We start from the raw sequence: 27,622 nt of genomic DNA, 5'->3' as shown, positions 1-27,622 counted from the left end.
GGAATTCTAAGAAAATTCAAGCGGCCCATAGTAAAGCAGGAAAAAGAAAACACAAATAAAAAATAGAACAAAGAGAAAATAAACATTTAAATGGCAGGGTTAATCCCTAACATATCAATAATGGCATTAAATACAAATACTATAAATACACTAATTAAAGGACAGCTTTGCCTTAATGTATATGTGCCTAACAAGAGAGTGTAAAACTACTTGAGGCAGAAACTGATAGAACTGAAAAGAGAAAAACTCCACTATTACAGTTGGAGACTTTAACTCCTCTCTATAAGAAATGGATAGATCCAGCAGGTAGAAAATCAGTAAGGTCATATCTGGGCTCAGCAACACCATCAATTAACTGGATATAATTGACATCTATCTACAGACTACTTCACCAAACAACAGCAGAATACACAGTTTTCTCAAGCTCATATGGAACAGTCACTAATATAGACCACATTCGAGACCATAAAGTACACTTCAACAAATTTAAAATAGAGATCAAACAATGTCTGCTTTCAGACAACAACAGAGTTAAATTAGAAATCAATAACAGAAAGATAACTGGAAAATCCCAAAATACGTGGAGATTTAAAAACACACTTTTAAAGAACACAGGGATCAAAGAAGAAATCTCAGGAGAAATTTAAAATATTTTAAACTAAATGAAATGAAAACACAACTTACCAAAATATGTGGAATCCAGGAAAAGCAGTGTCTAATGGTAAATTTACTAAATGCATATATTAGAAAAGAAGAAATGCCTAACATCAATTACCTGAGTTTAACCTTAAGAAACTAGAAAAATGTTGAGTGAATTAAATCCAAAGGAAGCAGAAGCAAAGAAATAATATGAATTAGAATAAAAATCAATGAATTTGAAAACAGAAAATCAACAAAACCAAAAGATTGTCTTTGAAATGATCAACAAAATTGATAAGCCTCTAACCAAGCTATCTAAGAAAAAAAAGAGGACACAAATTACTAATATCAGAAATGAAAGAGGGAACATCACTACATTTTTGCATGTATATTAAAAGGGCAATAAAAGATAGCTAGATTTATCATGGTGATCACTCCATAATATTGAATCACTAAGTTGTACACCTGAAATTAATATAATATTGTATGTCAAATATACTGCAATAAAAAAATCAATAAGCAGCCAAAAATGGGATAATAAAGGAATACTATGAAATATTCTATGCCTACAAATTTGATAATGTTGATGAAACAGACTAATTCCTTGAAAGACACAATCTGCCAAAACTCAAAGAATAAAGGCCAGTATCTATTAAAGAAATGGTATTTACAATTAATAATCTTCCTAAACAGAAAGCACCAGGCCCAGATGGGTTCACTGATGAATTCTACCAAATACTTAAGGAAAAATTCTAACAATTCTCTATAATATCTCAGAGGATAGAAACAGAGGTAATACCTCCAAAATCATTCTAGGAGACCGACATTACTCTAACACCAAAATCAGACAAGAAAACTAAAGACCAATATCTCTCATGAACACAGATGCAAAATCATCAACAAAATATTAGCTAATTGAATCCAACAATGTGTATAAAGAATTATGCACCATGATCCAGTGGGATTTATTCTAGATATGCAAGGCTGATTCAACATTTAAAAAATCAATTAATAAAATCTATCACATCAGCAAGTTAATAAAGAAAAAAAATCACATGATCATATCAATAGATGCAGAAAAAAGCATTTGACAAAATCCAATACCAATTCATGATTAAAAAAAAAAAAAAGACAATCTCAAGAAACTAGGAATAGGGCACCTGCGTGGCTCAGTCAGTTAAGCATCTGCCTTCGGCTCAGGTCATGATCCCAGGGTCCTGGGATTGAGTCCCACATTGGGCTCCCTGCTCAGCGGGGAGTCTACTTCTCTCTCTGCCCTTCCCCCCCAACTCATGCTCTCTCTCTCTCTCTCTCAAAAATAAATAAAATCTTAAAAAAAAAAAAGAAACTAGGAATAGAGGGGAAATTCCTTAAATTGATAATGCATATGTACAAAAATCCTACAGCTAATGTTTAATAGTGAGAAACTTGCTATTCCACTAATACTCAAGGATGTCCCCTCTCACCACTCCTTTCCAACATCACACTAGAAGTCCTTGCTAATGCAATGAGAATAGAAAATAAAATAAAAGGTATATAGATTGGGAAGGAAGAAAGAAAACTATCTTTGTTCATTGATGACATGATCATCTATATAGAAAATCTAAAAGATTCTAAAAAAAAAAAAAAACCTCAGGTACTAATAATAACAAGGTTATAGGAAGTTTCATACAAAAAGTCAACTGATTTCTTATATACCAGCAATGAACAAATAAAATTTGAAATTAAAACCAAAACACCATTTATGTTAACACCTCTAAAATTAGTTAGGTATAAATTGAACAAAATATGTACAAGATCTATATGAGGAAAACCAAAAAATGCTGATGAACAAAATCAAAGTACAAAATAAATGGAGAGATGTTCCATGTTCATTGGTAGGAAGACTCAGTATAGTCAAGATGTCACTTCTTCCTAACTTGATCTATAGATTCTATGCAATCCCAATAAAAATCCCAGCAAATTATTCAGTGGATATCAAGAAACTGATTCTAAAGTTTATATAGAGAGGCAAAAGACCCAGAATAGCCAGTGCAATATTGAAGCAGAGCAAGTTTGGGGACTGACACTATTTGACTTCAAGATTTACTATGAAGCTATAATAACCAAGACAGTGTGGTACTGACAAAATAATTGACATATATAGATCAATGGAACATAATATACAGCCCAGAAACAGATGCATATAAATATAACCAACTGATCTTTGACAAAGGAGCAAAGACTATAAAACAGAGCAAGGAAAATGCTACTGAAACAACTGGACATCTGCATGCAATAAAATGAATATAGATACAGAACTTACACCTTTCATGAAAATTAACTCAGAATGGATCATATACCTAAAAGTAAAACACTAAAACTATAAAACTCCTAGAAGATAATATAGGAGAAACCCTAGATGTCCTTAGGTATAGCGATGACTTTTTAGATACAACACAAAGGCACAATCCAAATAATTGATAAACTCAACTTCATTAAAATTAAAAATTCTTTCACAAAAAATGTTAAGAGAATGAGAAGACAAGTCACAGAGTGGGAGAAAATATTTGCAAAAGACACATCCAATAGAGGACTGTGATTAATATATAAAGAACTCTTAAAAATAAGAAGACAAAAAATCCAGTTAAAAAGTAGACAAAGATCTTAACAGAAACAAAGAAGATATAAGGATGGCAAATAAACTTATGAAAAGATGCAACACATTATTTGGGATCAGGGAAATGCAAATTAAAGCAATGAGATACCACTACACACCTATTAAAATTGCCAAAGTCCAGAACATTGACAACATTAAATTCTAGAGGATTAGAGCAGTAAGAAATCTTAACACTAGTGAGAATGCAAAATGGTTCAGCCACTGTGCAGGAGGGTTTAGCAGTATTTTATAAAATGAAAGAAACCCTTGCCATTCTATCCAGCAATCATCCTCCTTGGTATTCACCCAAAGGATTTGAAAAGTTGTGTCCACATAAAAACCTGAACGCAGATGATTATAGCAGCTTTACTCATAATGGCTCAAACCTGTAAGCAACCGAATTGTCCTTCAATATGTAAATGGATAAATAAACTGTGGTACAACCAACCAATGGAATATTATTCAGTGCTAACAAGAAGTGAACTACCAGGCCATGAAAAGACATGGAAAAAAATTTAAATGCGTATTACTAAGTGAAAGAAACCAATCTGAAAAGGCAGCATGCTGTATGATTCCTACAATATGACATTCTAGAAAAGGTAAAACCATGAAGACAGTAAAAAGATCAGTGGTTGCCAGGTGTTGGGGTGCAGCAGAGGTGAAAAGGCAGAGCACAGAGGATTTTTTTAAAGATTTTATTTATTTATTTGAGAAAGAGAGAGCAAGCATGAGAGGGGGCAAGAGACAGAGGGAGAAGTAGACTCCCTGCTGAGCAGAGAGCCCGATGTGGGGCTCGATCCCAGGACCCTGAGATCATGAACTGAGCCCAAGGCAGATGCTTAACTGACTGAGCCACCCAGGTGCCCCAGCACAGAGGATTTTTAGGGCAGTGAAATTATGTTCTATGATAATGTAATGATGCATACAATACCTGTCATTATACATTTGTCTAAACCCATAAAATATGCAATGTCAAGAGTAAGCCCTAAGGTAAGTTATGGACTTTTGGTAATTATGAGGTGTCAATGTAGCTTCATCAGTTGAAACAAATATACCACTCTCGTGGGGGATGTTGATAATAGGGACAGCCTGCACGTGTTGGAACAGTGGGTATATAAAAAAATCTCTGTACTGTCTCTCAATTTTGCTGTGAATCTAAAATTGCTCTAAAAAATTGTCTTTAAATAGAAAAGAGATAGCTTAGCAGACTTGATTTAAAAAAATCTTGCAACTATATGCTCTCTTTAACTCACTTCAAATATAATAATTTAGAAATATTGAAAATAAAAAAGTGAAAAAATATATACCACATAAATATCAATTCAAAGAATGAAGGAGTGGCCGTATTAATATTAGATAAAATAGATTTTAGAATAAAGAAAATTACTGGCAACATTAAATAATGATAAAAGGATGATTCTACCAAAAAGACATAACAACATTAAATGTGCATGCAACTGACAAAAAGCAGCAAAATATGTGAAGCAAAAACTGATAGAAATGAAAAGAGAAGCAGATAAACCTACAATTATAGCTGGGGACATCTATATCCCCTCTCACCAATTACTAGAACAGTTAGACAAGAAATCAGCCAGAATACAGAAGAACTCAATAATGCCACCAACCAATAGCCTCTAAATTTCACAGCACATTCCATTCAACAACAATACATTTTTTCAAATGTCATGGAATACACAGAAAAATAACCATATCCTAGGTCACAAACCTTATTAAATTTAAAAGAATTTAAACTGTACAGAGTATGGTCTTTGATCACAAGGGAATCAAACTAAATATTAATAACAGAAAGATTGAAGGAAAATCTTCAAATTCTTGGAAACTAAACAATACACTTCTAAATAATCTATGAGTCAAACAACCAGTCTCAAGAGAAATTAAACAACACACTGAGTTGAATGAAAATAAAAACAAAACGTGTCAAAAGTGGGGAAGCAGTGGCACCTGGGTGGTACAGTCTGTTAAGCATCCAACTCTTGGTTTCTGCTCAGGTCATGATCTCAGGGTGGTGAGATCAATCCCCACATCAGGCTCCATGCTCAGTGAGGAGTATGCTTAAGTTTCTCTCTCCTTTTCCCTCTGCTCCTCCCTCCCCCCCCAAAATGAATCAATAAATCTTAAAAAAAAAAAAAGGTGTGGGAAACAGCAAAAGCAGTGCTGAGAGTGAAATCTATACCCATAAGTGCTTATATTAAAAAAGAGGATAAAATATCAATAGTCTAATCTTTCATCTCAAGAAAGTATAAAAAGAAGAGCAAGACAAATCTAAAGCAATAATAAAGAAGGAAATAAGAAAGGGCATAGGCCAACTCTGGAAAACAGTATGGAGGTTCCTCAAAAAGTTGAAAATAGAGCTACCATATGATCCAGCAATTGCACTACTGGGTATTTACCCCAAAGATACAAAAGTAGGGATCCGAAAGGGTACATGCACCCCGATGTTTATAGCAGCAATGTCCACAATAGCCAAACTGTGGAAAGAGCCAAGATGTCCATCGACAGATGAATGGATAAAGAAGATGTGGTATATATATATACAATGGAATATTATGCAGCCATCAAAAGGAATGAGATCTTGCCATTTGCAACGACGTGGATGGAACTGGAGGGTATTATGCTGAGCAAAATAAGTCAAACCGAGAAAGACATGTATCATATGACCTCACTGATATGAGGAATTCTTAATCGCAGGAAACAAACTGAGGGTTGCTGGAGTGGGGGGTGGGGTGGGAGGGATGGGGTGACTGGGTGATAGACACTGGAGAGGGTATGTGCTCTGGTAAGCGCTGTGAATTGTGCAAGACTGTTGAATCTCAGATCTGTACCTCTGAAACAAATAATGCAATATATGTTAAAAAAAAAAAAAAAGAAGAAGAAGGTAGCAGGAGGGGAAGAATGAAGGGGGGAAAATCGGAGGGGTAGATGAACCATGAGAGACGATGGACTCTGAAAAACAAACTGAGGGTTCTAGAGGGGAGGGGGGTGGGAGGATGGGTTAGCCTGGTGATGGGTATTGGGAGGGCACGTTCTGCATGGAGCACTGGGTGTTATGCACAAACAATGAATCATGGAACACTACATCTAAAACTAATGATGTAATGTATGGGGATTAACATAACAATAAAAAAATTTTTTTAAAAAAGGGCATAGGTCAATGAAATTTAAAACGGAATACTAATAGAAAAAAAATGAAAAAAAAAGCAGGACTTTGAAAAGTTCAACAAAATTAACAATCTTCTAACAATACTGACAAAATAAAAATAAGACACAAATTTCCAATATGAGGAATGAAACATGGGACATCACCATAGATACTGCATACATAAAAAATAAAAAGGGAATATTTTGAACTATACATGTAAATTTTACAACTTAGATGAAATGAACCAATTCCTAGAAAAACACAAACTATCAAATCACTTGTTAAATACATAATCTGAATAGCCCTGTAACTACTGAGGAAATTGAATTTATAATTTTAAATTCCCTGGAAGTTAAATCTCCTGACCCAGATGATTTCATTAGTAAATTCTATCAAACATATACATTTAAAGAGAATTAACACCAATTCTCCACAATCTCTTCTTGAATACAGAAAAGAGAAGACACTTCCTAATTTACTTTATGAAATCATTATTACAGATACTTAACCTAGATAAGCAGTAAAAAAACTACAGACCAATATCCTTCATAGATACAGATGCAAAAATCCTTAATAAAATATTAACATAGAATTCAGCAATGTATAAAAAGAATTATTTATCATGAACATATGGGGTTTATTCCTATGACAAGAGGCTGGTTCAGTATTTGAAAACCAATAAATGTAATATATGATATTAATATGATAAAGAAGAATAGTATTATGATCATATCAATTGATGCAGAAGAAAACATTTAACAAAATTCAACATCCATTTATGACAAAAAACTCTCAGGAAATAAGGAGTAGAGGGGAACATCCTCAAGTTAATAAAGAACATCTGCACAAAAAAATCTATAGGAACATCATACTTAAGGGAAAAATACTGAATTGTTTCTCCTGAAGACTAGAAATGAGGCAAGACTGTCTGCTCTCACTGCTGCTATTCACCATGATACTGGAAGTTACAGTCTAGGCAATAAGGCAAGAAAAGGAAATAAAAGGCATATAAAAAAGCAAGGAAGAAATAAGACTGTCCGTATATGCCAATGACATGACTCTTTATGTAGAAAATCCCAAATAATCTACAAAAAATAAAAAATAAAACAAAACAAAACCTCCTAAAACTACTAAGTAAATTCAGCAAAGAAGGTCTCAGAATACAATGTAAACATTAAAAAATCAATTAGATTTCTATTATCAATAAACACATAGAAACCACAATTTAAAATACAGTAGCAGTTATAATTGCCCAAAAAATTGAAATACTTAGATGTAAATCTAATAGTGCACATTCAGGATTTGTAAGCTGAAAACTATAAAATGCTGGTGAAAGAAATTAAAGAAGATCTAAATAGATGGAAAGATATATTGCATTCACAGATTGGATGACTCAACATAATAAAGACACAACATAATAAAATTAATTCTTCCCAAGTTGATATAGGCAATTCTAACATCCAAGAAAGATTTTTTCATAGATAAAGAAAAGACTATCCTAAATTTCATAATGAAATGCAAAGGATCTAGAATAGCTAAAATAATTTTGAAAAAGAACCTAGTAGGATGAATCATTCCCACTCTAACTTCAAGATATAGCTAAAGTAATCAGGATGGTGTGGCAATGGCAGAGAGACAGACATATAGATCAACAGAACTGGACACATAGTCCAGAAATAGTCCCACACAAGTATAACCAATTATATTTTAACATGTGTACAAAGGCAATTCAATGAGGGAAAGACAGTCTTTCCAACAAATGGTGCTAAAGCAGTGGAACACACATTTGAAAAATTGTAAATCATACACCTTACACAAAAGTAACTCAAACTGGATCATAGATTCAAATGTAAAATATAAAACTAAAAACTTTTAGAAGAAAAGAGGTGAAAATCTTCAGAACCTGGGGCTTGGTAAAAAGTTCTCATATATGACACCAGAAGTATGATCCATTAAAGAAAAACTCCATAAATTGAACTTCATCAAATTTGCAACTTTTACTCTGTGAAAGACCTTGTTAAGGTGATGAAAAGATAAGGTACAGATTGGGAAGAAATGTTTGGAAAACACATATTCAGTAAAAGACTCATCTAGAATATATAAAGAACTTTCAAAATTCACAGTAATAATCATTTGATTAGAAAATGTGTTAATAATTATTGTGCCCACTTTGGCAGCACTTATACTAGAAAATATGTTGATAATTATTGTAAATGTTTGGAAATCTCTACAATGAAATACTTTTAAAAACTATGAAAAGGGGGCACCTGGGTGGATCAGTCATTAAGCGTCTGCCTTCAGGTCAGGTCATGATCCCAGGGTCCTGGGATCGAGCCCCGCATCGGGCTCCCTGCTCCGCGGGAAGCCTGCTTCTCCCTCTCCCACTCCCCCTGCTTGTGTTCCCTCTCTCGCTGTGCCTCTCTCTGTCAAATAATAAATAAATAATCTTAAAAAAAAAAAAAAAACTACAAAAAGGGAAAACTGATATTTTAAGGTACATAGCAGTCTGGACTAAGAGTTTTGTTTTGTTGTGTTGTGTTACTGGTATTGTCCACTTAATAGATTTCCTTACTGGTTGTTAAATAATTTTAAAAGGACCGTGCCAGATTCAGACAAATCTTTATTTCCTAATATCTTTGTGTTAGCCATCTGGAATATAGCAAACCTCCTAACTGGTCCGCCTGATTCCACATTTGACTTTCCCCAGTCCATTAACAATACAGTAACTGGAGAAATTCTTTTATAACACAAATCAGGTCAAAACCATTCATTAACCCCCTTTTCCTCTCATTCAGAACATGAGCCAAGGTCCTTACACTGGCCCAACCTCCCCCTACACCCTCCACCTCCCTCACCATCTCCTCTACTCTACTCCCTCCATCTCTTCCTGCTGTGCTGACTACTTTTGTGTTCTTTGCACACATCAGGCATGTTCTAGCCTCTGGACTTTACATCTCATGTTCTCTCTACCTTGAACACTCTCCTGGACATCACATGGCTCACTCCCTCACTTTCTACAAGTCTCCACTCCATATCATTTTCTCAGAGCCAAGCTTCCCTCTGACCACATTACAGAGTTCTTATTACCCTCACTTCTGTCAGCCCCTTGTCTCCAGCCTCTTTCCATGTTTTGTTTTTCCAGGGCACTGTCATCTTCCAATATGCTATATAATTGATTTATTTTATCTTGCCTTATGTGTCTCCCCTCTCCAGAATGTCAGCCCTACAGGGACACAGATTTCCATCTGTTTTGTACCCTGCTGCTCCCCAGAACCTAGAACAGTGCCTGGTACATAGTATGTGCTCAATAAATATCTGTTGAATGAATTTTAATCAAAATTACTAGATAAACAGTGGCAAAGCTTGGCTGATACAGATGTTAATATTAACTATCTTGTACCAGGATGATGGTGATCATGATAATGATAATGATAATGAACACTACTTTTGAAGTCCTTATTCTTTACTAGAAAATCTATCAAGTGGGCGCCTGGGTGGCTCAGTTGGTTAAGCGACTGCCTTCGGCTCAGGTCATGATCCTGGAGTCCCTGGATCGAGTCCCGCATCGGGCTCCCTGCTCGGCGGGGAGCCTGCTTCTCCCTCTGACCCTCCCCCCTCTCATGTGCTCTCTCTCTCATTCTCTCTGTCTCAAATAAATAAATAAAATCTTTAAAAAAAAAATCTATCAAGTGCTTGATGTGACTGCACACACACATCCACACACACATACACACTTCAGAGAGCAGGAAGCATTTCACTGGGGAGAAGCTACGATGAATTCACATGTCCTCATGAGGACTTATTTCCAGTGCTCTAAATTGGTATATTGCCATAAAAATAGCTGACATTTATTGAACACCAACTACAGGGCAACTACTCTGCTAAGTATTTGTATTATTATCTCCTCATTTTAACAACTGTGTGAGTTAATACTATACTAATCTCCCCTTTACCAACAAGTACAGTGATCTTTGTGGAGGTAAGGAAGCCAGAGCCAGGAAGCACTGGTTCCAGGTAGTGAACACAGACATACTGGCTGAAAGTTCAGCTTGTAAGTCCCATAGAACCCTTACCACAAGCCAGCCCCTGTGCTAAGTTCTCTCTGTACAGCATCCATCCAGTCCTCAAAACGGGGATCAAGGAACCATGGCAAGTTAGCTGGATGACACAGCCCCATTCAATCAGGGCTAGCAAACTCATAACCTCTGTAGTCACCTTATTTAATATTGAGATTGCTTCCACACACACACACTATCCCCTTTTATTTCCCTCCAACTACTTGACTGACTTATTTTGTCTATCATCTGCCTCCCCCCTACAATGAAAGCTTCATAAGGGCAAGAATTTAGGGCTGACACTAAAGCACCCAGGACAGTGCCCAGGATACAGTAGTTCTTCGACATTTTTTTTCCATTGGATTGAGTAAATATCTTTCCTAAGAACAGACCCACAACTTGGAGCAGAAGCAGTAATATTTAAAGATGAGAGAGACCCAGATCAGCTCCTTGCTCCTTTTTTTGTCTGCATATTCTGCATGGAAGAAGGAAATAACCATTATTTATGTGCTTTTGAGCCTTGGAGACTTGGAGTTGGGCACAGAATGTACACAGTATGAGTATAATTCTGAAGAAGAGCTTGGGTCCTCAGAAGTGTTAGCAATGCATATCTAGAGTGTCCCAGTAGTTCTCATCAGAGGTGATTTTGTGCCCACCCAGCCCAGAAAATTTGGCTATGTTAAGAGACATTTTTGATTAGCACAACTGAGGGGGTGCTAATGGCATCGAGTGGGTAAAGGCCAGGGGTACTGCTAAACATCCTCCAATGCACGAGACAGTTCCACAACAAAGAATTATCTGGCCCCAAATGTCAATACTGCTAAGGCTGAGATAGCCTGGCACCAAGAGGTTCTCTATGATTGGAGGAGATTTCTATTTCTGAGTGTGACTGACATTTTAAGAGATATCACCAGAAGTCTCTGTAGAGTCTGGAGCCTGTCCTCTGTGAAGGGAAGCCAAGCCAAAAACACACAGTCTTGTTTACAGAAGGTAATCTCCCCCATTAGTGCAGGGATATTACATAAGCTGTCAATCAATCCTTAGATGTACATGAATAAATTGTAGGGAACACAAAATAACACCCTCTGAAACAGTGATTTTTAATTACAGCCTTGATATTGGGCCCTGGAACTGGAAAGCCAACTGTATCCTCATGAGCTACAGCTTTGGAAGGCTGAGTGAGCGGCCCTATGAGTGCCCTCCAACATGAATGCAATAGAGCCTTCCCTGGGTAACAGATAAAAAGTTAGCTAGAAATCAGAAACTGCGGGCACCCTGTAATATCACACTGTTTCTGTCGCCATGGCTGTGTAATCCCAAATGTCTGAATGAATAGTAGGATATTGAGTGGATGTTAAGGTATCTCTCAATATCTAGGTACTTGACATTTATGACCAAAAAAAAAAAAGGAACTGTATTTTCCACCATATTTTGCAGTGTAGGTTTTTTACTATACAACTAAAGCAGAACAGAAGGGAGTTTGGTAAATTTAAGACAATGTCCAGATTCACCATATTTGAACATGAGAAAATTGGTAAATAAGACCCAGTTACACCAGCATTATTGATCAGGAAGCAGGAGGTCATCCCAATGAAATTAGATACCTAGGACATGTTGATATGTCTTCTTAGTTATTTAAGTATTTACATTAACTTTAGACTCAAATCCTAATTCATTTCTGTGCTATTTAAAATTGTCAAATATAAGGGTATTTATATTTTATTTTGCCTTTTATAGTAAAGCAAGATGGTGTCCTTGTGTGTGTGTGTGTGTGTGTGTGTGTGATTGTTTTTATAAGGACTTTGTATTCTCTGTAAATCCTGTGCTCTTTTGGTAGCTACTCCAAGTTCAAGTGCTGGCTAATCACAAAGGTCTCAACTTCCTTGCTGCCCATTCCCTAAACATCCCGTATGAGGGTTCACGCCCCCATCATTCTGTTGCTCTGCCCGCTTTATGAGCATCTCTGCTTTCTGACCTCTCCTTTTGGGAGCTGAGAAGGAGGAGGAAGCCTGGGGTAGGGCTATCCTCAGGAGACAGAATGTGCAGGAAAACAGAATGGTTCCCTGGGGGAGGAAGGGCATTGCCAGGAAAAGAGGGCAGGGCCCTCAGGTCTAATCCAAAGGAAGAGGCAGTAAGCAGGAGTGGGGTACAGAGCAGTGGGCCTACAAGTCTCAGGCCAAACCAGCAGGGCATGTGGGTTTAGGTTTAGAAAGAGATGCCTCTGTAGCTGAGTCTTCGGTGGGTACAGCTATCAGTGGCCACTAGAACTCTTGCATTATCCCATCTTTCCAATTGCTTCGTGCCCCTCTCATTCCCACTAACTCTGCATTTGTCACTGAGGGCCACCACCTCCTTCCCAAGAATCTCCCCACCACCAAACCCTCTGACTGAGCAGACAGCCTGCTCATCAGCTTGCTTCTCAAGGCTTCTTTTTCTTTCGCCTTTGTGGACTGTCTTTGCTTCTTTCCTTCTCCCCCTAAGTATAATTGATATTTTACCACCTCCTTTTCTATGACTTTTTTCTTAAAGATTATATCTGATATCAAAAACCACCTCTGTAATTCCTCATCAGTATTTGCTGTTCTAATTAATGTCTTTTAGGGAAGTCAGTTTTGCACAGCAAGCTACATGCTGAATTATTTCGCAATGGTGTTTTAGCATCAACCCAACTATAAAATGTTGAAATCCAAACTAAATCCCCATCCTCCACTTTCAAATGTCACCCCCTCCTCCTAGTGCTCATATTTCTGTCCTCCTTACCAAATGTTCTTAACTGAAATAATTCACAGTTCATTACTGGTTGGCAAGCAATGTGGTACAATGGCATGATACAACAAAGAAAACCTATTCCTACCTTCTGATTCACCATTCACACTTCTGTAAATATAATCCAAAGAGTTAATGCAAATTATGAAACATGTTACATGCCTAAAATTATTTTTATTTTTAAAGTTTTTTATTGTTTATTTTTTTCACAAGATTAGTTTTAATGTGGAGGTAGCAACTAACATATTTAAAATTTAAGAAATCATTAGGTAAAAATGTGGAGAAATGCCTGCTAACTTAGAAAAGATACATGTTTATAATAATTAAAACGATGTACAATATGCATATAAAAGGATTGGCAAGAAATACCCTAAAATAGTATTTATCATTGGGATGGAGGTGATTATCTTACACTTTATTGCACATTGTTTAAATTATGAAGAATTATGCCTTCTTCAAAAGGGAATTTCTTCATCATCCTTGATTCCTCCAGTTTTCTTTTGTTTGGCTACCAAGTTTTACACATTAACTCTTTTTTTAATTTTTTTTAAAGATTTTATTTATTTCTTTGAGAGAAAGAGCACAAGCAGGGGAAGCAGCAGGCAGAGGGAGAGGGAGAAGTAGGCTCCCCCCTGAGCAAGGAGCCCTGATGCAGGGCTCTATCCCACGACCCTGGGATCATGACCTGAGCCAAAGGCAGCCACTTAACCAACTGAGCCACCCAGGCATTCCTACACATTAACACTTTAAATATCATCTATTTCCTTTATTCCCTTTTCATCCTTGCTGCCCCGCCCTCAAACTCTGAGGACTTGTTGATCTTTTAAGGGATCAGCACTCAATCCCGGCCCTTCTCCCTTCTCCTCCTCTGACTAGAGAGCCAGCAACTCCAGGTCCCAGCCTACAGTGGCCACATGACACTGTCTTGATGACTACAGCATTGGCAGAAATCTACTGGAGAATTCTAGGGACACTGTGCTCTTCTGAAGAGGGAAGAGCATGGCGGCAACTGTGCACCTCCCAAGGATGGTGGGAAGAAAGCCTGAAAGCTCCTGGGGCCCTGACAGCATCGTTGTGGCCGCTGCTTCTGAGCTTGCTGTGGAAGGAAAACTGCCCTTATTTTTTAGCTCATTAGTTTTCTGTCACTTACAACCTAACACATGGCTGACTAATGTGCCTACCTGCCTCCTTCCTGTTCTAGTCTTCCATAATCTGCTTTACCCTACAATTTTGCATTAAGGGTGAAGAAAGAGAAGATCAGAAAATAATACGAAATAAATAAACATTGACAATAAAAGCAAAGGACTGCTGACATGTGAAAGTAGTGTTGAAGACCTAAAAATTATTTTTAAAAGTATGAAAAACAATTTAAGAGTAATCTAAGTCCACTTAGTAAAGGTTTGAAAAATTCCTACATGCACCAACAGTTCCTTAGTGCATCAGTATTAGTACCACAGCATAGGGTAACAAGGAGACTCTCCCAAAGTATTCATTTAGCACTCAGTCCATAGTGGGTACACCAGTGAGCCAAACACACAAGACATCACTGCCATGGAGCTTAGAGTTGAACTGGGAAGGAAATTCATAATTACACAAGTAAACAAAATCTGTGCTATGGATAGTCAAATTAAAGAATGGCTCAGTCAGTACAGCATGCAACTCTTGATCTCAGGGTTGTGAGTTCTAGCCCCACGTTGGGCATGGAGCATACTCAGAAAAAAAGAAAAAAATGGTCTTGATAAAGGAGAACCTGGTCTAGCCCATGTACTAGTGGAGCAGAGGGTTGGCAAGGAAGTCTTCCTTAGAAAACTGAAGTATGTACTAGCTTGGAGGATGAGCCTGCTTGTTAGAGAAATGAAGGGAGGAGATTTACTAATCTCTAGTAAAGATTAGATGGCCTCACTAACTAGGAAACATGCACTTTCAATCAGGTAAAACTCTTCTAACGAAGGGAGAAGGGGGAAGAAGGAAAAGCATTTGGAGAGGAGGGACGCCATGTACAAAGGCCCTAAAGCATGAGGGCAAACACTGATTCTGAGAAACTCAAGGAAGGTCATGTGTGTGTGTTCCAACTCACCAAGAAAAGGAGAAATTATGTTCAATATATTCTGCTTAAGAGGAAAGCCAAGGAGTTTTTGCACTAAGTCATTCCATAGAGATATGTAAGCATTTACTAAGTACCATGCACTATACTAGGTCCTGGTTCTGGGATATAAATATGAGTAAGATATATTCTGTGCCTTTAGGGAGTTTCAACAAATAAAGAAACTAAGGTAAACAATTACAGTTACTTAAAATGAGCACTTTTATATAGGTGTGGCCAAAGGCTATGGGGATACCAACAAAATGACTAATTCACTCAGGGGCTCAATTATCTAGAAAATTAATCTATGTTCTGTACATCATTCCAAATGATACGGAATACACAAACTGTGATTGAGTTTAATCATGAAACAAACCAGAAAATCTAAATTCTGATGGATATCAAAAGGTAATGGAATTGTTTAAAGGACTTCGAAGTACACAATCCTACTTTAACAACCTCTCTAGGCTTGGGCAACCATTCAAATAACTAGATTTGAGCATAACCAAATTTTAGAATATGTATTTGAGGCAAAAATAAATAAAGGAAACACTAAATTAGACCTTATCAGGATCAGATAGAAAAGTAGAAAAAGCCAACATAATGTTAGAATTGTTCTTTTGCTGAGATCCAATGAAAAGACTTATACTTAAAAAGATTTAATGGCAAACACTAAAATTTGCCTTTTCATTCACTGTAGTTTATAAGATTATCAATAGAGAAAATCCAGAGACTTGGGCCTTTGCATTAGTTCTGCCAATGATCAGCTGTGTGAAAACAGCGTCACATGGTTTCTCTGAGTCTCAGTCTCCATGTGATGAAATAGAATAATTTCATCAGTAGCATCCAATGATTGCAAAATAGTCTTTCCAGAAAAATTAAATACCACTATATTATTTTCACTGATTTCAATACTGGCTAACTGCAACTGCAAAAACTCAAGAGAATACAAAGCCGTTTTACCAATTATTTGCCAGGCTGGAATGCACCAGATTTTACAAACAATACTTTGAATTTAGCCAAGATAAATTAGCAAATGTATAATGCCTGATCATTATAAGGCTACATGAAGCCAAAGAGTGGCTATGGAGTCTAGTAAAGATTAGATGGCCTCACTAACTAGGAAACATGCACTTTCAATCAGGTAAAACTCTTCTAACGATATCTATGGCCCTTCTCTTGGATAAAGGAAACCATAAGAAAAAATCACCCAAATACAATGTTAGATATCACTGTACATTATTATGAAGGTAAATGAAATATGTATATGCTATTTCTGTTGTAGGACATACTTCTTCCTGTCTCAGTTATTTTTGCTAAAGTGTTTGATAAAGTTGCTTAAAGTGAATAGGGAGTTACAATATGTGAGCCAAAGAGGAGTCTGATAATTTAAAACAAAAAAATTGGAATATGGTTTTGTCATCGGATCCAAAAAATGACACAGTAATTATATGCAGTGCTACATAATAATTCTAAGCATAATTGCAGTATAATTTTTGTGACATGCATTTACTATCCATCTCCATCATAATTATTATGTTTAGATCATGTCACCTTGTTTTTCAGGTTCTCTTCTATTTCCTTGAGGTGCAGACTTTTCAAATATGTAGATTCATTTTAAAATATATATTGTCCACGATACCTATCTCATCATAGGACCTGAACATATGAGTATCAACAACAATCCTAATTATCTATGCAAATACCTGATGCTGTGGAAAGTCAACGCTGTACCATTTCTTAGTCCATTTTACAAAAATAAGAATGTCAGGGGAATACTTTTTTTGCAACTTTTTGTAATACAAAATGATTTCTCCTACTCTTTGCTATGCCATCTCTTCTCTTATCAGTGAGAAGGTCCATGTCACACAGGATACAAAGGGCTTTGACAAATGGGAACTGCCTTGTGCAGTTTTCAATGGGAAAGAGCATCCACACTGCACATTCTCAAGGCCAAAAGCCATAGCCATTTGAAGCATAAGCGACTTTGATGGATAGGCATGGCTGTGTGTCAGCTCACCTATTTTCCTATCCAGACCCCACATCCACTCCATAAAATGTGTTAATCATGTGATATAAGCAGATGTTATATCCTTCAGCAAACTTAAAATTATAAGGTATAGAAATACATATTTTTATAAAAAGATGAAAAAATTATGCATGCTGTAAAGATTTGTTAAGATTTTTGATGGTTAATCTTATGCATTAATTTGGTTAGACTACCCATAATGGGGGCGGGCCTCATCCAATCAGTTGAAGGCCTTAGAACAAAGACTGAGGTTTCCTAAAGAAGACATTCTACCAGCGTTTCCAGCCTTCAGAGTCAAGACTGCAATAGCAACTCTGATCCAGTCTGCAGGCTTTCCTACAGATTGTAGACTTGCCAGCCTCCACAATGCATAAGCCGATTCCTTAAAATCTCTCCATCAATCCAATAAATCAATCATTTTCACTCCCCAACCCCCACCCCCACCTGTATACCTCTTACTGGTTCTCTGGAGAATACTGACTAATACAAGTTTATTCAGAACATTAAATACATTACTTATTATCTTTGAAAAAACAAGTATTTTTGTCCCTGTTTATGACGTTGGTAAATTCTGAACCAACTCTTAATGTTAAGATTATGATAAACACCCTTTATCAAAAACTTCATGAAACCAGCTGAGAATAAAGCTGACACATTGAGTTCAGATACTTTCCATAAAACTAGATTTAAGCATATATTATGTATTTTCTGTACAAACTAAGTTTGTGTACTTTCCCTAGAACAAACAGTATGAAAATATAAAAGAAACTAGGTAATCATGACTCTCAGTTAATGATATTTGACTATTCTTCTTCTATGAGTTATCACATATAACAAAGTTCAGTCATTTTGTAGGAAAACAGTAGTATAATCATATTTGTATGTGCAACAGCTGCAAAAACAATGTTGTAAAGGTAGGGTGTATATTACAATTACTTTTCATTGTAAGACTAGTTTCAGGTCAGTTAAACCCATAAGAAGCAGTTGTTCCTAATAAACATCATTATTTCCACATCAGAAAACACACGTAAAAAAATATCTTTATAAGTAGCAAGTAAATTAAAATGGCTTTCCTTTTTTTTAAAAAAAGATTTTATTTATTTATTTGACACAGAGAGAGAGACAGCGAGAGCAGGAACACAAGTGGGGGGAGTAGGAGAGGGATAAGCAGGCTTCCCACTGAGCAGGGAGCCCAATGCGGGGCTCGATCCCAGGACCCTGAGATCATGCCCTGAGCCGAAGGCAGACGCTTAATGACTGAGCCACCCAGGAGCCCCTCAATGGTTTTACTTTTAAACCTAAATTATATTCAATTAGAATTATAAATGGTGTATTAAAAATGGCATCCTATTATTTTATATATAACAGATTGATACCAGAGAAAATGTTGAAATGATACATGTTAAATTATTTTTTTCAGAAAAACAAGTCCCTCTCAGAGGCATTCTATGGACAGAGGTACTTACTAATAGCAGAATCATAGGAAGTTGAGTTGTGCTCTCCCCTCATGAAGGGATATGGTGACAGGTAAGCATGTGCGCAGTTCTTGGATGGTGGCTGATTGGCTAGAAAGGAGACCAAACAAAGGTAGTTATTGAGAGAATGAGGTGAAGACGCATTCCTAACAGAAGAGAAATGTGGGATCTGGATCACACAAGCTAAACAAACTGCAGGTTAGATCAATAGGTTCAAAGAACTGTTGAATGAAGGGGAAAAACATCAAGCAGCTCAGGGGACCTGGAAAGTGGATTCATCCAAAACATCTAGCTCATTACATAGTTCAGTGCAGAGAATGCCCCTAATATCACCTTAAAATTAAAGGCACTACACTTCATTTATTTTCACAACCATATCCTCCAGTTCCTAACATGATGCCTAGTGCATAGTTAAGTATTCAAAAAGTAATTGTTTTAAAAATCTAATAAACTTAGATTTAACCTTGATCAGTTCTGATTAATATAAAAAGTATCCTATATTCTATTTTTAGGGAACAAATTGGAAATGATAGGTCATACAAGTTAATAATTCAAATGCATTTTTAGTATTTGGAGAAAATACAAGAAAAAACTTTTATGTTGTTTGAAAACTTGAAGATTTCACTGTGTACCCTTTAAGGAGGAGTGAAATTCTTCCTTTCTCTAAGTCCTTGGCAAAGTCTTCCTCTTGCACAGTCTGACTTACTCTATCAAAGTCTAAATACTTTTTATTGGCAGATTGCATGCTTTTTCTCTTCCCCAAAATGACTGTGAGAAACCTGTCGACTATTTCTTGCAAAATTTTATTTCATCATTACTTGGTTACTTTTACACATGCCAACTTGCTGTCAGCTTGCTTGTCTTCTAAGATCTCATATTTTTATTATATATTCTTTATTATATGAGTAAATGCCAGATTTTGATATATCACAGGAGTATGTGATAAGAAGACTAATAATTTCAACCTACAATAACCTTCAGGGTAATAAGCAGTTCTTTTATTGTCGAATGCCATAAGATAAAAGCTAGTGATTTTCAATGAATTGATTTTCAAAGATTAATATAATATAGGAAATACAGTGAAAAGAATGCCTCATATTTTTAAGAGGTTATTCTACTTCAAAAGAGAACTTTCAAGTTTCTATAAGAGAATGCAAACATCAAAAGCCAGGCATTTCTTGATATTGCCTACAAATATGGTTAAAGCCCAAAGAGAGTGAGCTTTCATCCACTGTTGCTGGTAATTAAGTTTCATTATAAAAAAGAAAAGAATTTTTAACTTTAAAGCCATGAATATAAAATAACACATCTCTATTTCTAAATTTTTAAATTTGAGATTTCAAGGGTTGATAGCCAAAAAAAAAGAAAAAAATTATTTGCAACACAGCAGTAATAGACACTTGAGAAAAATATTATAGGTAATATCAAGGATTTTTGTTGTTGTTGTTAGTGTATTTTAAATAAGAGCAAGGAAACAGCATATAATTCAGTTTTGCCATAAATATTCAGACTCCTACTTTAAGTTAGAAAATAAAATAATTATTCCTATAGCCATTTCTACTTACTGAAAAAGAATCACTTCATGAGTCTTTTGAAGATGTCCTATCAAGATTCTACAGTTAAGAATCGAAGCTGTTCATTCTTATTTTAATGACAAAGGGGAAAATAAAGCTAAATTGCACTTACTGTACCAGAACTTCCAGATACTGGAATCATTCTCTTCCGCAATCCCATTAAACCAACATCTCCAGAAGAATCCTTCATGGTGGAAAGTGACGTTCTCTATCTACACAGAACACAAATGAAGTAACTTGCTGTCAACACAAAGTACATACCTAAATTATCACATCCAGGAAAATGTTAAAGCAATGTATTTTATCCCAAATAATAATGGTCAGTAGCTTTCTACCTATTTCTTCTGTGAAGAAATAGGCACTCCACTACTATTCTCTGATTTCAAGAGGATACATAAGGCTATCTTCATCCCTACCAAGTACATCAGTATTTGGAAGAAGAAACGCACATTCTGTTCACCTGAACACTTCCCCACTTCAGTTGCAAGAAGCCAATAATCTGATCCAAAAGCCACCAAAAAGAGTAAAACCCCCAAAGCACCGAAGAGAGCCCCAAAGAAGACGGCAATATTTAGTCTCATTTTCAAGTCACTAGTTTCTCTTTAAATAAAAGAAATTTAAAAAAAAAAAAAATGGCAGACACCTAGCTTCTCAATTAAAAAAAAGAAGAAGAAGAAAGATTTTTTGAGTAAGCAGGATCTTCTTGAGAAGCCTCTCCTAGCTCATGTTGTGGTGGTTTCTCACTTACACCCAGTGGGTGGATTTGTGTTCCCTTTGCTCTCCCCTGGAGGGACTCCAGCCCAGCAGCTGAGAACGGCCAGCTATTTTAGGATACTGATTGAGAAGCTGTCTCTCTCCCATGGGAATCAAAAAATAGCTGACCTTCCCTTGACTGTAGAGAGGAGTATCAGGAGCTGGCTAGAATGACCATTATTGCTGTTGGGTAATCCACAGAAGTGGAAAGAAGATGGGAGTGGTATGAAGTCATTGGCAGTACTGGCCCAACGTCTTAAGTGTCTGAACAAGCTCCTCTTAGTCTAGAATGACCATTACAACCCCAAAGCCAGATACTTAAGACTCTCTTTGAAGACAGATAAATAACAGCTATAAGAAACCACAAAGAGTTCTCTTGAATACAACTGAAGTTATAATTAATTTCTTAATTCCTTTTGGATATTTTTGGGATACAAAATAATCTGTGGGTCAAGTGGTCTAATGTAACACATAACACAAAGTAGAGTCCAGGTTTATAAACTAGACATTCAGATGTATACTTAAAAGATCAAGAATAAAGTAACAAACTAGTTAAAGTACGAAAAATACTTTCATGCTACATATGCCATTTACATAAAAACAGCCCTTTCTACAGCAGCTCCCAGATCTGTGCAAGTTACTCCAGATAACCATCCCCAAAGTGGACAGGTTAAAAAACATCTCAAAATATGTCATTTTATGGATTAAGATGAAAGAATCTAGTCTACTCTTTCTTTTGTTCCCTTCGTTTTAAATAGCCAACTTCCTCATGAGTCAGACTTGATTCTTACACAAACCACCTAATGAATCGACACTTTCTTCATGCCTTGTCTTCTGCAGTTGTTTTCTTTTCATGTCTGAATATGCCAGAGAGTATTTTTAAGTATTTGTGTAATATTTTAAAATTTGTACTATCTCTATGGCTACTGTTTTTTTAAATATATATTTTCAACAATAATATGAGTTACTGCATCTTCTGAAGAGACATCAGCTCTACCAGCTTCCTTCACTTCTTCTGCTTGGTATCAGACAGATCCTAAAATACAGATTAGTGAGGGCAAGAAATGACTCTTCAGTAAGGATGTAAGGCCTTGGCCAGTTCTAGCTACACACAGTTGGAGGTGTCTGAAGGTCATGAATGGAATTCTAGGTCACAGAATTGGTGTCTGTGAGGCTTAAAAGGAATTTGACAGTCCACCTGAGCTGTACTAATGCTCAAATCTCTTTTGTAAGACCCCCACGGCATCGAGCCATGCCATTTCTAGCCTGCTAATATTGAAGGACATCATTAATGTCCATACAATCCTGCCTTAATTTCTGCCAAGAGTTGCTTCCCTGAAGTTTCCAAGATTAATCCTATTCAGTCCTCTGAGATTGCATAGCACAAGTGTGCAATCCTGTTAGGCAACAGAATTTTCTGATATTTTGAAGAAGCAGTCATTTTGTGCCTCCTCAAACCACAATTGCCACTGGACCCCGAAATGTAGGTCTTCTCTTTTCTAAGCTAAGCTTCCTATTCCTTTAAACATCCCTTAGACTGGCACAACTCCAAATCTCCCTGCTGTTCTGGTTCTTTGCTGTAATTTTCAAGTATTTGATTGAAGTGGGGCTAGTAAAATATTCGGGGTAGAGTCTAACACCTTATTACCACCACCTTTCTGATTTGGAGGCTGTGATAAGCAGAGTAATGGTCTCCCAAAGATGTCCACACCCTAGTTCTAACTGCAATCACATAATCTGTGAATAGGTTACTCTTTATGGCAATATCTTGGATGATACAGGTAGGGCCAATCTAACCACATGAATCTTTAAAAGAAGAGAATCTCTTCTAACAGAGTGGTCAGAGAAAGAAATGTGACAAGAAAAAGGGTCAGAGAGTTGCTGGTTTGAAGGGGCCACAAGCCAAGTAATGTGGGTGGTTTCTAGTTCCTGGAAGAGGAAAGAACACAGATTCTCCCAAAGGCCTCCCTGAGGAAGAACATAGCTTTACCAACACTTTGATTTTGGGGATTGCTGACTTCTGGAAATGTAATGACAGTAAATTTGTATTGTGTTAAGCCACTAGCTTTTTATCAATTTGTTACAGCAATAATGAGAAACTAATAGAGATGCTATTCCATAATTAATGCAATATCAGATCAAATGAAGGGTTTTTTTTGGGGGGGGGAGTGTTGAGGAAGGAAATACATCTTGAAGAAGTACTTATTGAGAACTTGTGAGGGTCCAGGCATTTTGCCAGATATTAAGGTTACAGTACACAGGCCCTGACTTAGAGGAGTTCATGCCCTAGTGGGAAAAAATGATTCATTAGAAAGAAGCACATAGAGGTTGTAATAATGAGCTTCTGGACAACCTAGACACATTCTCCTGCTCCCTACCCACCCCTCTCCCAGCATTGGTGTGGTTGTGTAGTTATAGGTACCAACATTGTTCTTTGGAGAGAAGGAGAAATTTTTTCAGGAAGGTTTTATTTTATTTATATCACAAAAGTTTATAGTAAAGATCTACGCATTAACACTAAATCTTTAACATACAATTCACAAACATACAGACATACAAGCAATTAAATTTTTAAAATAAGCAGAAAGGAGTGTAGGACTTTGTTATTGTTATAATTCATCTCAATTTTGGTCTTTGTCACACACAAAATTCACCTTTCTGGACTAGGTCCATCAATAAATAACATTTTCTTAGCATTTATGGTTTATCCAAAAATGTATAAGCATCATTATAAAATGTGTGTTTATTAAATCAATTATTAGTAACCAAACTAATTATTTCCACCATTCATTTGTACACATCTATTTGATATCACAGAGTACTTCTGACATCATGAAACTGAACTTCTTTAGCTCCATTATCCCCAGTGCTTGTCACAGTGCCTGACACAAAACAAGCACTAAAATAAAATAAAAATCAATTTGTATTAGGACTCTTGGCTGACATGCAAATACATGACCTTCTGAGCTATCCAACTGGCAATCCATCCCAGAAGAAATGGCCCTGATCTGGCATGGCCTGTTCTTTGTGAAACTTGGAAGAATGGATTTTAGGGGTGTGTGTGCTTCCTCTGCAGATGCTCACAAACCACCTTTTTGAGAATCTCCATCAGACTCTGAGAAATGAAATGGAACTTACCATCCAGGGGTCAAAATGTGCCTCTCTTCTTTAGAAAATCAGACCATTTGCCTGTCATTTGCAACTCCTCTAATTTTGCATGATTTCTAAAATATTTCTAACAGCTATTCAGCATCTCTTCCTCGGGTTCTCTCGGCAGCCTGAACAATTACCCACGCACCAGGAAGATGGCTAAAAAGCTGCTGGGTTCTCATCATCTCTACGGATTTGGGCAAAAGGTCTTTTTCCCTTCACACTCCTTTCTAGTGAAAGGCCAGGAGATGAGGAGAGACACACTCATGCATCAACCCTAACTCATAATAATCCTATAATAAAACAACATCATTGCCTATCCTTTATGTGAATATCAAATCTATTTTTATGTTGATATGATTATCACACTGAATCTGCAAGGCCACAAGCATAAGTATGGTGTTTCAGGTTCGATCCCCTGAGAGAGCTTAATTATCAAAAATATGAACTGAGGTGAATAATAAAGCTGATATTCATGAGCATCTACCATGTGGCAGACACAAACCTAAGCATATTAAATAACTTGAATACAAGTCAGTCTTCAGTAGACAAAATATGAAACAACCACTTTCTCTGTGGGCATTCACTCTCTTGGGCAGGGATCTTAGCATCTAAAAGTCTTCTTGATGGTAGGAATTAAAGATGCTGTTGCTCACATGAAGACGGCCAGAGGTAAGCCAAGAGAAATCTGCATGGGGTCTCACTGCCAAAGGCAATTCACAATAATTAATGGGTTTTATGTTTATACCCTAAACATTACCCCATAGCTTTGTTACAACTTTCAATTGTTCTCTGTGTCCCCAAGACTAAATGAGGAGGCAAGGTGGCTGAGGGCAGACTTGGGACTGGTCCTCCAGAATACAATGAACCTGGGCACAAGGACAGGATCTGCAGGTACCAGCTCCCTTCCCCAAGTTCTCCCCCATTTTTAGAATGAAGATTTCACTGAATTAAGAAGAGTAAGAATTTTCTTTCATAGACAGTGATCTTGTGCAAATCATTCAAATCTCTGAACTTCTTATATGGAAAATAAGAATAATACTTGAGAGGATAATGGGGGTGTTAGGTAGTAGGATGTGTGTCAGGGTGCCTGGGTGGCTCAGGTCATGATCCCGGGGTCCTGGGATTGAGCCCCACATTGGGCTCCCTGCCCAGGGGGGAGCCTGCTTCTCCCTCTCCCTCTGCCACTCCCCTTGCTTGTGCTCTCTTGCTTTCTCTAAAATAAATAAATAAAATCTTAAAAAAAAAAAAAAGGACGTGTGTCAAATGAGTTGGTGCATCACACATATTAGGTTTCTCTTCTACCTTGCCATTAGCTGAAGATCAGTTTTTGATGAAAAAATTAACAATCATAATATTAAATAAAATTCCCTGTGCTAGGGGACACCTGGGTGGCTCAGACGGTTAAGCGTCTGCCTTCAGCTCAGGTCATGATCCCAGGGTCCTGGGATCGAGTCCCACATCGGGCTCCCTGCTCCTTGGGAGCCTGCTTCTCTCTCTCTCTCTCTCTCTCTCATGAATAAATAAATAAAATCTTTAAAAAAAAAAATTCCCTGTGCTAGCATTCCAGATAGGACTCAGGTTTATTTCAACAGACTAACCTCTCACCAAGTGCCCCCAGTGCTCCCCACATCCACACATATCATCCTCCTTCCCAGGCCACCAGCAGCATTTCCCCCAATCCTTTCCTATTTTGCCCCCTTCTGATTAGAAGGCTCTTCTCTTCCATCTGTCTGATGAACTCTTCCTTAATCCACTCAGCAAATAGGTACCAAGTCACTACCATGTGCTACATGTTCTTCTAAGTGTTGAGTACCAGCAGCACTCCCCAAGGAGACTATATTATACAACCTATAACACTTTCCCATATTTGTTTAATTACACTCTTGCTCTTCTATAGACACTTTTTGAATCCCTGTGTCTTGGGAAAACTTGGATCAAGAAATGTATGCTCGATAAACAAATTAATAATATATAAACAAATAAATGAAAGTTCCACATTAAACTTGCCCCATTATTCTTCAAAATGTTACCAAGAATGTTGGTCCCTGCATCTACAGTGTCTTCTCATGAAGACCAGGAGGAAATTTCTGAATGCTAAAAGAAGTTGTGTTTCCACAGACCAATATTATTTTTAATCTTATAGACACTATAAATCTTTATTCATTTATAGTGTCTATAAGATTAAAAATTTATTTATTTATTCATTCATTTACCCAGAATGGTAACAGTGAATCAACTATGCTCTCTTAACTTCAATGAGCTTATATTCTCATGGCACTAAGACTGCTTTTCATCTAACCTGGATACCTGGAAGGCTCAGAGGCAAAATGTACAAAGGTGATGTCCCAACTTCCCACCCCTTCCCCTCCCTTCCTTCCTTAGTTTTCTTCCTGTGTGACCCTGATTTTCTCTCCAACATGTACTTGTTTAACCTGTTATTTTATATATGTTTATGTGAGCTGCCTCAAGTACTTTTGAGAACAACATAAAGACTTAACAATGAAGCAAACAAACATGGACACTTTCTGAAATCAGATATTAGAAGGCACAATGCACCCAGCTAAGAAAGCTGGTCTGGTTTTGTTGTTCCATTCTGAAAGCTCTATGAACTCTTTGGTCATCCCTGCCATTTTCCTCTCATCCTGATCATTTGTACTATCATAATTTCATTTGGAGATCCTCCTTATTTCCTGGAGATAACTTCCCTTTTAGAGTCTTTTGTCACTTAGAGAAATTGTGACAAAAATATTTTTATTTTTTTAATTAAAAAAAAGCTTAAAAATCAATCTTCTAAAACCTAGAGTATATGAAGATCATTAGCACCACATTACCACCAAGATACTGTGGTAAATTTCCTTCATGTTTTCTACAAGTTAAATAAAACTTGACAACCAAAGGCTTGATGACCATAAATCATGGAAGGCTTTGATTAGTTTGATACAGTGTCTTTTTTTTTTTAGTTAACTGTGTTTTTTAATTGGTAAATACACTGAAACTTAGCAGAAATCCCAAGTCATGTTTAATTTATGAGTGATAATGAGCAAAACATTCATTTTTCCAAGGTCATAATTTCTAATCCTGATATTGTAATAGTCTTAATTATCTCAAAATATCTAATTAAATTAAACATTCTCAAAACGAAATTAATTCTGATTCACTTAAGTTTAAAAAGATTCAAGAATGACAATACCCAGGACCTAACAATACTGAACAAATTTGTAAACAAACACAGGCATATGTCAGAGATACTGTAAGTTTAGTTCCAGAGCACAGCAATGAAGCAAACAAATAGCACAA

General features: G+C 36.7%; 1 protein-coding gene across 7 annotated transcripts in view; it reads right to left on the bottom strand.

Annotated features, from left to right (window-relative positions):
* The window catches only part of TMEM182 (transmembrane protein 182), a 126,571-nt gene extending 105,387 nt beyond the window's left edge, over positions 1-21,184 (bottom strand). For 2 of the 7 annotated variants that reach the window (XM_064572657.1, XM_054509967.2), the window contains exons 1-3: positions 20,869-21,184; positions 20,532-20,631; positions 18,837-18,935 (exon numbers count right to left, since the gene is read on the bottom strand). In XM_064572657.1, coding sequence (XP_064428727.1) covers positions 18,837-18,935; positions 20,532-20,631; positions 20,869-21,000 — 331 coding nt within the window. In that variant the 5' untranslated portion in view covers positions 21,001-21,184. The remainder of the gene's footprint in view (positions 1-18,836; positions 18,936-20,531; positions 20,632-20,868) is intronic. The other 5 variants (XM_064572660.1, XM_064572658.1, XM_054509968.2 and 2 more) reach the window with 3 other exon arrangements.
* Between the last annotated feature and the right edge of the window lie 6,438 nt (positions 21,185-27,622).

This window comes from Mirounga angustirostris, unplaced genomic scaffold (assembly GCF_029215605.1).
Source record: "Mirounga angustirostris isolate CCGP_5_RB_7025 unplaced genomic scaffold, mMirAng1.0.hap1 SCAF_10, whole genome shotgun sequence".
Classification (NCBI taxonomy): domain Eukaryota; kingdom Metazoa; phylum Chordata; class Mammalia; order Carnivora; family Phocidae; genus Mirounga; species Mirounga angustirostris.
This window is presented reverse-complemented; position numbering and strand designations above follow the sequence as displayed.